At 45.6% G+C, this 10,923-nt stretch overlaps 1 protein-coding gene across 1 annotated transcript; it reads left to right on the top strand.

Moving 5' to 3' along the window:
• Positions 1-77: 77 nt before the first annotated feature.
• PSMC3 (proteasome 26S subunit, ATPase 3) lies at positions 78-10,668 on the top strand. Its single transcript, XM_084288531.1, has 12 exons — positions 78-306; positions 400-480; positions 4,151-4,276; positions 5,350-5,454; positions 7,255-7,317; positions 8,630-8,767; positions 8,870-9,013; positions 9,235-9,383; positions 9,673-9,769; positions 9,929-10,074; positions 10,253-10,334; positions 10,457-10,668. Exons 1-12 carry the CDS (start codon positions 280-282, stop codon positions 10,565-10,567), a joined length of 1,269 nt encoding a protein of 422 aa, XP_084144657.1. The 5' UTR covers positions 78-279; the 3' UTR covers positions 10,568-10,668.
• The last annotated feature ends 255 nt before the right edge of the window (positions 10,669-10,923 follow it).

Below are 10,923 nucleotides of genomic sequence, written 5' to 3'. Positions count from 1 at the left end.
AGGGGCAGCGCGGGGCCGGCTCCGCCCCGAGATGGCGGCGGGGCCATCACGCAGCACTTTTGGGACCGCGCCGCCCCCGCCCGCAGATTCGCCACGGCCGGGCGCGCTGCGGGCCGCGGGGGGGAGAGAGGCTCTGAGGGAGGCTGGAGGGGTTGTAGGGACCCCGCACGGCCCCCGAGGGGTCGCCGCTAATTTTCGCCTCGCCGTCCGCGGAGGCAGCCGCGGGGAAGCGGCCGTGAGGAATCTGCGGCGGGGCAGCGGCCGCTGAGGGGAGGGAAGATGGCGTCGGTGTGGGACGAGTCTGAGGTGCGGGGCCGGGGCTGGGGGCTGGGGGCCGGGGGCTCGGGGCTGGGGGGCTCGGCGCGGGGCCCGCGGTGACGGTGCCGTTGTGCCCCGCAGGATGGCGTCGGCGAGGAGGTGCTGAAGATGTCCACGGAGGAGATCGTGCAGCGCACCCGCCTGCTCGACAGCGAGATCAAGGTAGCGCGGCCCGGCCCGAGCGGGGAGCCCGCGGGGTCCCTGAGGCGGCCACAGCGGGGCGGGGAGCGGGCCCCGGCCGCTGAGGGGGGAATGAGGGGAAGGGGAGGGCCTGGGGAGGCCGGCCCGGCTCCCTCAGATCCTTCTCTTGCACTCCAGCCCCCTGCCCATCTGTGTCCCCTCAGCCCGGGTTATCGGCCCCTCTGCTGTAAGGGGGGCCCCAAACTGGGCACCGGCTGGGATCTAACAGCTGTTGAGTGCACAGGGATAATTGCCTGCCTCCATCTGCTGGCTGCGCTCCTGTTGTCACAGCCCAGGGTGGTGTTTGCCACTTTTGCTGCCGTGGCACGTTGTGGGCTCACGCTGAGCCTGTTGTCCCGGGTCTCTTTCAGCAGAGCTGCTCCCCAGTCTGTGTCACCACAGGGTACGCTCAGTTCCCACATGCGGGGCTTTGCATTTGTCTTTGGTGGATTTGTGTGGTTCCTGCACACCTGTTCCTCCAGGCCCTCATGGTCCCTCTGGGTGGCAGCTCTGCCCTTGCCTGTATAGACCGTTCCCTCACATTTAGTGTCATCTGCAGATGTGATGATTTTGTGCTCCATCCCCTCATCTGGGCCACTCATAAAAAGGATAAAAAGAACCAGTCCTGGGGTAGACTTGTCCCAAGATCCATAGGGTGGTATCAGACCTATCCCATGTACAAATACACTTAAAACTTTAAGCTCATCCCTACTACTCGAGGCTAGTATTATTGAGATAAATTACTTCATAAATTCTACAGGGCAACTTTATCCTGCTGCTTCAGGCTTTGCAAGTGTTTCTAACTTCTTAACTTAAAACACCAAAGATAAATTTGTGTCTTGTTTTTAAATTGCAGAATAGAGTGTGTAGTATAAGCAGCCTCCATTTTGTAGTAAGAGCATCACTGACATGGTGGCAGAAATATTTATTGGCACCCTCCCTTCATGTGGTTTTCCTTCAGCATTTCCAATACTAAATTGAATCAAATTTATAAATTTTTACGTTTTTATATAGTGCTTTCTTTATCACTGCCTGTAAAGGTTCTGCCCTGTGGATTATTGTGTGTTATACTTAAGTTTTTAGAGAAGAATGGATTTTCCATTAAACAGGACCAATTCAGGTGCAGTGAGTTCTGAGACCATTTGGGGTTACAGTCGGTGGGGCTCACACTGTGCTCTCAAACTGTGACAGTGACCAGGAAAGGGAGCAAAGTGCGTGTGGGTGTCCACCAGGTGGCACTGAGCACCACCTGTGTTAGGTACGACAGGCTTGGATGTAAACATGCTTACTGGTGGATGGTGATTACAGAGCTTTCTAATCTTTCAGCCGTTTTTCCTTCCAGTTAGTAGCAAAATCCACAGTAAAATTAAAATTATATAGTAAAATTAAAATTATATATTAGAATATATATAATATATATAAAATAAAATATAAAATATATATTATATATATTCTAATAAGAAGAAATTGTGCTCCCAATGTTGGGTTTGTGTGTTTTGTTGTCTTTTTTTTTTTTTCTTATAGAAAGGTTTTATATCTTATTGAAGCCTAGGCCTAGGTCCTAGAACGTGTTTTGAGTAAATTCTGGAAGGTGTTTAGAGCAAATTTGCTGATGATACTAAACTGGGAGGAGTTGTGGACTCTGCTGAGGGTGGAAAAGCCTTGCAGAGAGATCTGGACAGATTGGAGAGCTGGGAGATCACCAACTGCATGAAGTTTAACAAGAGCAAGTGCCAGGTCCTGCAACTGGGACGGGGAGAACCTGGCTGTGTGTACAGACTGGGCAAGGAGATGCTGGAGAGCAGCCCTGCAGAGAGGGATCTGGGGGTTGTGGTTGACAGCAAGCTGAATATGAGCCAGCAGTGTGCCCTGGGGGCCAGGAGGGCCATCCTGGGGTGTATCCAGCACCACATCGCTAGTTGGTCAAGGGAGGTGACTGTCCCACTCTGCTCTGCACTGCTGCGGCCTCACCTCGAGCACTGTGTGCAGTGCTGGGCACCACAGCACAAAAAGGATGTGAAACTGTTGGAGAGTGTCCAGAGGAGGGCAACAAAGATGGTGAAGGGCCTAGAGGGGAAGGTGTATGAGGAGCGGCTGAGGACACTGGGCCTGCTCAGCCTGGAGAAGAGGAGGCTGAGGGGGGATCTCATTGCGGTCTGCAGCTTCCTTGCGAGGGGGAGTGGAGGGGCAGGCACTGATCTCTTCTCTTTAGTGACCAGTGATAGGACCCAAGGGAATGGTGTCAGGCTGCAGCAGGGGAGGTTCAGGCTGAACATCAGGAAGAGGTTCTTCACTGAGAGGGTAGTTGCACACTGGCACAGGCTCCCCAGGGACAGAGTCACAGCACCAAGCCTGTCGGAGTTTAAGAAGCATTTGGACTGTGCTCTTAGTCACATGGTCTGAATTTTTGGGTAGAGCTGTGGTGCCAGGAGTTGGATTTTATGATCCTTATGGGTCCCTTCCAACCTGGAAGATTCTACAATTCTAGGTTACTTCAAGGCATAAGCTACAGGTCATGAACTGAAAAAACAGCTCACAAATGTAAAGAGGCTCCGCAGGGCTATGAGGATGACCCTTTCACTGGGAGGGCAGTCAGGCAGTGGAACAGGCTGTCCAGTGAAGTTGCAGTCCCCATTGTGTAGTCCTATTCTTTGGCTCTGGTAATTAAAATTTTACAAGATTCAGTTGGGCTCAGTCCTGAGCTACCTGGTGGGAGCACACAGCTGGCCCTGCTCTGAGCAGGAGGTCGGGGCAGAGGCCCCCAGAGGTTCCTCTCAGCCCGAGTTGTCTGATGAGCCTGATGAGGACCTGGCTATCTTCCTTGTGGGATGCAAGTCATGGATATTACCCTAGTGTTGAATGTTTTGCTTTTGAGGAAAACGAGGAGGTTTTTTTTCCCTATGGAAGCAAGTGATAAGTTGGTTTCTTATATGAACTTGTAGAATGTAATGGCTTTATAAAAATGGCACCTGCATTTCTTTGTTCCACTGGGAGCAGCAGCAGTGCATCTCACTGCAAAAGTGCTGCTAGTCCTGCTACTCTCAGTAGACACGAGCCCTAATTCTGCCATTCCCCGTTCATACGTTTGCTTTGATGCTTTATTGTGATTCTTTTAAGTTTAGGGAGTTTCAGGCTGTTTGTTCCTATGCTATTGCTTGTAGTTTTATCAGTGTTCCAGTACCTGATTCTTCTTTAAACCAGCAGAAAGTAACTTTTAAATGGACGGATATAGATGTGCACGTGTCTATGTTAAATTATCTGTGTATCTGTTTGTGTATATATATATATATACATATAAAACAAATAATAATAAAAAATAACAGTTTTATTGCAACCCTGTAGCTGCAACCCATATTGCAACCCTGTGAGCTGACATGTTGATTGGGCCGAATGTATCAAGTGACATTGGGAGGAAATTACTAAGGGGTATTGATTAGAGACCAAATGGACTGCATAGCTCTAACTCCTAACCAGTTTGGGCTATTTTGCTGTCTTCTCTTTTTCTATTATGTTTCCCTTTGTCTACACTGTCTCCTCAGACTTATGTTTTTAGAATTTCTGTGTGTTCTACTTCTAGAACAACACATACATTTTATATTGCCTTAGACTTCTGACGTTATTTCTACCTCTTTCTTCTGCATGCTGAATCCAGATCATGAAGAGTGAAGTACTCAGAGTGACCCATGAGCTTCAGGCCATGAAGGATAAGATCAAAGAGAACAGTGAGAAGATCAAAGTGAACAAAACCCTGCCGTACCTTGTCTCTAATGTTATTGAGGTGAGAGCGGCGTGCTTTTCTGGAGCAGAGTGAGAAGTGTGCACAATTTATGTCAGGAGGGAGGAGGGCAGGGGAGCTCATTAGTAATTTGAGTCATGGCATATTCTCAAACCACTAATGATCCTGGAATCAGGGCTTCAGGTTTTTCTCTTGGTTTCATTTGTGACCTGCAAGTGCTTATCACTTGCCCATGTCTTGTCTGGGTCATTTCTCAGGGAGGTGTAAGCTGCTGGACATCTCTACACAACACAGCTGTCAGGCACTGCTTTGCTTAGCATAGACTTGGATATGTGAAATCTGGCGTGTGTTTTCCAAAAGTTGTGGCACGATGAATGGAAAGTGATGGCTCTGGTAATTAAAAATCTGTAAACTGTGCCCGGCTTTGCGTTAAGATAAGTTCTGTGGTTAAAGCAACAGTAGCTAAGAGACCCTAATCAGAAAGATTTTTATGAAAAAAGAAAGAAGAGAATGGATTGGAATTTACAACATTTAGAGAGTTTTATTCTTAACTAATAAGCACTAATAAGCACCCTGCTCATCCAGGGACTTGCTAACCAAGTCGTATGAATGCAAGAGGTTCTGTCCTTTAGCCACTTACACATCCACATCATCATGTACCTGCTTTGTTCATTGTAAGAGGCCAGTTAAGTTTGCAAAAGCCTGGAGAAGGGCCAGATGCTACATTACATTTTTTTCGTAATTCAGTAATTTTGCTGATCTGCTTAAAAAAAAAAAAAAGGTGTTGGTGGTTCTACTTTTTAAAAGGGTGTTGTTTTGTACTTGTGTTTTCAAACTTAATGAGCTTAAGTCTTAATGTGAGCTGCTGTAATGGGAAAAGGAATCAGTGCCATTAGCTACTGCTTTGTTATGGGCTTGATAGTGTCTTCCTGTTTGCTGCTTCATGAGGAAAGGAAGAGATGAATTTTTATAGGGTACTTTAAAGCATTTAGGATTCTACCGCTAATGGATAACGGGAAGTTTTTTCCTACTCCATGTAGTTTAGAAGCATTAAATCTGGGGGCATGCTGCTAGCCTGGTTATGTTACAAGGAATTCTCTCGCTCTGGTTTTCAGCTGCTGGATGTTGACCCCAACGACCAGGAGGAGGACGGAGCAAACATTGACCTGGACTCCCAGAGAAAGGGCAAGTGTGCTGTCATCAAGACCTCTACGCGCCAGGTAAGAGCCATGTGCCCAGCGAGGTGCGAGGAACAACTAGGAATAACATCGGTCTGTTACTTGGTGAGGTTGGTCGCCTCACCGGTAGGGATGTAAATACAGCAGAGACGTTTAACGCTGCCTTTGCCTCTGTCTTTATCACTGATCGTGGGCCCTGGAGCCCTGAGCTGGAGGACCATGGCTGGGGAAATGATTAACTCCCAGCCAACCCTGCACTTGTTTGGGATTTGCTGCTCCAGATGAGTGTGCCGAAGTCTGTGGGTCAGGTGGGATTCATCACAGGGTACTCAGAGAGCTGGCTGATGTCATCATAAGAGCTTTCTGTTATTTTTCAACAGTCTTGGGAATCTGGGGAGGTCTGAGCCAGCCAAGAAGCTGGCTAAATTTGCCCCAGTTTTCAAGAAGTGTAAGAAATACCCTGGTAATTACAGGCCCGTCAATCTGACTTCAGTGTCTGGTAAAATGATGGAGAAGATTACTCTGGGAGTTATTGAAAAGCTGCAGTCATTGGTCATAACCAGCACAGGTTCATGAGGGTGAAGTCCTGCTTAACTAACTTAGTGTTCTTTTACGATAAGGTTACCCATCTAGTTGGCCAAGGGAACCTAGATGATGTGATTTAGTATTTTGATTTCAGCAAAGTTGTCAATACTGTGTCTCACAGCATCCTTCTGGACAAAATGCCCAGCACACAGCTAGACAAGTACCTAACGCAGTGGGTGAACAACTGGCTGATGGGTCAGGCTCAAAGGGCTCTGGTAAACGGGGTTACATTGGGCTGGTGGCCAGTCTCTAGTGGGGTTCCCCAAGGTTGCATTTAGGGATAGTTCAATGTTTTCATAAGTGATCTGGGTGCAGGATTTGAATGCATACAAAGTGTGTGGGTAATACTAAATCAGGAGGAGCTGCTGACTCCCTTGAAGACAGAGAGGCCTTGCAGAGAGATTTTGACAAATTAGTGCTGAGCAATTGGCAACTGTGTGAAATTTAACACAGCAAGTTCTGGATTTTGCACCTGGGACAGAGTAATCCTGGACATATGTACTGAGAGACTGGGCAGCAGCCCTGTGGAAAGGGATCTGGGGGTTCTGGTCAATGGCCAGACATGAGTCACCAGCATGTCCTGGCAGCCAAAAGGGACAACCACACCCTGGGGTGCATCAGGCACAGCACAGCTAGCTGGTTGAGGGAAGGGATTGTCCTGTTCTGCTCTGTGCTGGTGCAGCCTCACCTTGAGTACTGTGTGCAGGTTGTGGCGCCACAGCGTGATATAAAGCTCTAAGAGAGTATCCAAAGGAGGGCTACAAAATGGTGAAGGGTCTGGAGGGCAAGATGTGTGAGGTGTGGCTGAGGTCCCTTGCTTTGTTCAGCCCGAGCAGAGCAGGCTGAGGGGAGGCCTCATGGCGGCCTGCAGCTCCCTCACAAGGGGAGTGGAGGGGCAGGCGCTGAGCTCTGCTCTCTGGGGACAGCGACAGGACCCGAGGGGATGGCATGGAGCTGGGACAGGGGAGGGGCAGGCTGGGGGTTAGGGAAAGGGTCTGCACCCAGAGGGGGTCAGGCACTGGGATGGGCTCCCCAGAGCAGTGGTCATGGCACTGAGCCTGCCAGAGTTCAGGTGGTTAGACAGTGCTATCAGACACGCGGTTTGAGTTTTGGGTGCTGCTGTGTGGAGCCAGGAGTTGGACTCAGCGGTCTCTGGGGGGTCCTTTCCAACTTGGTGTATTCTATGGGCCTGTGACTGTATGAGTGCTGAAAAGAGTCTTACTGTAGTACAGCTGGTTTTGCTTACCTTTCCTATAGACATATTTCCTGCCTGTTATTGGCTTGGTTGATGCTGAGAAGTTGAAGCCTGGAGACCTAGTGGTGAGTGATGTTGTGACTGTTAGGAATTTCAGAAAATTCCAAGTATCTTGTCCTTTAGAAAGGAGACAATCTGTCTATATTATTTTGAGACCATTTCTATACTAAAATTCTAATAAAAATGAATATCATGGGTTTATTAATATTTGTAGTATAGAAAAGAAGTGGTGGGGGTTATTTATATATATATAAAAATATATATGTGGGGGTATAGATATATATATGTATATCTATATACTTATATACTATATAAGTATATACTATAAGTATATATATACTTATATATATAAGTATACTTATATATATACTATATATACTTATATATACTATATATACTTATATAGTATATATACTACTATATATATATAATATATATAATACTATAATATATATAATATATATATTATATACTTATATAGTATATATACTATATTATACTTATATATAGTATATACTTATCGTATATACTTATATATATAAGTATATATAGTATATATATATACTTATATATACTTATATATAAGTATATATAGTATATATATATACTATATATATAGTATATATATATACTTATATATACTATATATAAGTATATATATACTATATATACTTATATATAGTATATATAAGTATATATATACTATATATACTTATATATAAGTATATACTTATATATATATATATATACTTATATATATACTTATATATATATATATATATACTTATATATAAGTATATATAGTATATATATATACTATATATATAGTATATATATATACTTATATATACTATATATAAGTATATAAGTATATATAGTATATATATATACTTATATATACTATATATAAGTATATATATACTATATATACTTATATATAGTATATATAAGTATATATATACTATATATACTTATATATAAGTATATACGATAAGTATATACTATATAGTATATAAGTATTTACTATATAAGTATATACTATATACTATATATACTTATATATATATACATATATATGTGTGTGTATATATATATGTGTATATATTTATATGTATATATATATAAGTGCCCAAAATTTAGATCTCTCCCTAGTAAGCTTTCTGTTAGCAATCTTTTGTACCATAAGTAAATTGGGCCTCTTCCTTTTAAAACATGCCCAATTTGTTGCGATGTTGTCCACCATGCCAAACTGTTGTGATTTGATGGTGTTAAGCTTGTTATCCCTGCATCCTTGCTGCGCAGAGGATCATCTCTGAATGTGTGTTCATTAACTGCTATCTGAAGGGCCTGTTAAAAGCAAAGAGCTTGTGTTTGCAGGGTGTGAACAAGGACTCGTACTTGATCCTGGAGACTCTACCCACTGAGTATGATTCACGGGTGAAAGCTATGGAGGTGGATGAGAGGCCCACAGAGCAGTACAGTGACATCGGGGGACTTGATAAACAAATCCAAGAGGTGATACCAGTGTGACCAAGGACAGCAGTCTTTGAACTCAAAACGGGCAGCCTGGATTCGTGGCGTTTGGTTTTATGTCTTAATACTTTTATTTTGCTGCAGCTTGTGGAAGCCATTGTCCTGCCAATGAATCACAAGGAGAAGTTTGAAAACTTGGGTATCCAGCCTCCCAAAGGAGTTCTTATGTACGGGCCTCCAGGAACAGGGAAGACACTTTTAGCTCGAGCGTGTGCTGCGCAGACCAAGGTAAAATGAACTTTAGAAAATGTACGCTGCTGTAGAATAGTAGCTGAAAAAGAGTAAGGACACATCCAAGGGGAAAGGGAGTATATCTACACACTGGTGTTACTTGGGAAGGTTGGGACTTTTTTTGTTTGCTTATTTGCTTGTTTTAATTAAGAGCTTGTGTAGTACTCAGAACTGGCACTACTAAGAAACTAGACACAGGATTGTCTTTCACTTCCCAGGCTACGTTCCTGAAACTTGCTGGTCCACAACTTGTGCAGATGTTCATCGGTGACGGAGCTAAGCTGGTACGAGATGCTTTTGCTCTAGCCAAGGAAAAGGCTCCTTCCATCATCTTTATTGACGAATTGGATGCCATTGGAACTAAAAGGTGAGGTACAGGCCATGTTACAAAGCTCTTGGGCTGTCTAGCAGTCCCTTTTGCCTGTGTATGTGAGGGAAGTCAGGCTTAATGCACGGCCTGTTCAGAAACAGGGTAAAACAAAGCACAGATACAGTGTTTGCCACAGTCCTTGGGCTCAAAGCACATGTGCTTGAGTGCAATACATGAGCTTAACCAAGGCTGTGAACTGCAGTCATTCTGCCTTTTTATGTGATTAAAGACATAGGGGCAGGGTGGCCAGGTTCTAGCTGATTTCCCCCCCTTGTTTCCTCCTCAGGTTTGACAGTGAGAAGGCTGGCGATCGGGAGGTGCAGAGGACCATGCTGGAGCTGCTCAATCAACTTGATGGTTTCCAGCCTAACACACAAGTCAAGGTTGGTATCTAGCAGAGCACTACCAGGGGCCAGGGCATTTTAGCAGGGGAAGAAAAACAACATTAAAATTACGTCCAGGGAATAAGCTGGGTAGATCCCTGGGGAGGAGAGAGGCCCATCCTCCAGGTGCCTCAGTCTGATCGCCGTGCTTCTACTTAGGTGATCGCTGCAACCAACCGAGTTGATATCTTGGACCCAGCTTTGCTCCGCTCTGGACGATTGGATCGCAAGATTGAGTTCCCGATGCCTAATGAGGAGGCCAGAGCCAGAATTATGCAGATCCATTCACGTAAAATGAACGTCAGGTATGGAAGAGGCATGACCTGGGGCTGTGTTTGCCACTCACATTGGGGGTATGTCAGGGCTGTGGCGTGGTGGTAGGCACTCTACTGTGGTGAGAGTTCACTCGCGTCTTAAGGAAGCGCTGTCCCTTGCTTCTGCTTGGGACGTGTGCTCAGACTTCTCCCTCCCTGCTCCTATCAGCCCTGACGTGAACTATGAGGAACTGGCGCGCTGCACGGACGATTTCAATGGAGCCCAGTGCAAGGCTGTGTGCGTTGAAGCGGTAAGTGTTCTCCTACAGCAGCCAGCACTGGTAAGGGGGGGATGAGAAAGCTCGAGTGGAGCACTTCATCAGAACTGATGCAGCGCTCACATGCCATCACTAAATACTGTCTTGTTGGGCAGGGGATGATTGCCCTCCGCCGTGGAGCTACAGAGCTCACCCACGAGGACTACATGGAAGGAATTCTAGAGGTTCAAGCAAAGAAAAAAGCCAATCTGCAGTACTATGCCTGATCTCTGTCCAGTCAAGGTTGTGGCCTTGGCAGAGCACAGGACTAGACTGGACTGTACCCCTTTCTGTCTGGAAAAAATAAAGCATTTTTTCCCTCTAAAAAGGGTGATGTGTTGGGGCTGTCGCCCTTGCTTAGTGGTTCTACATCTACAAAAGGCAAGGGGAGACCCGTCTGTCCTCGGTGCCCATCGTGCTGCCTTTGGAGCCTCCTGCTAGGACTGGATTAAATCCTGCTCTGCTGCTTCAGAATGAGGACCAACAGGTACTGTTGTACGTACTGCAGTAAGTGTACTTGGATATCTGCGGCTCAGACAGCATTCCCCCTTTTTACCTGTGCAGCCAGGGAACAGAGTGTACA

This window comes from Netta rufina (assembly GCF_964035555.1).
Source record: "Netta rufina genome assembly, chromosome: 5".
Lineage (NCBI taxonomy): Eukaryota > Metazoa > Chordata > Aves > Anseriformes > Anatidae > Netta > Netta rufina.
This window is presented reverse-complemented; position numbering and strand designations above follow the sequence as displayed.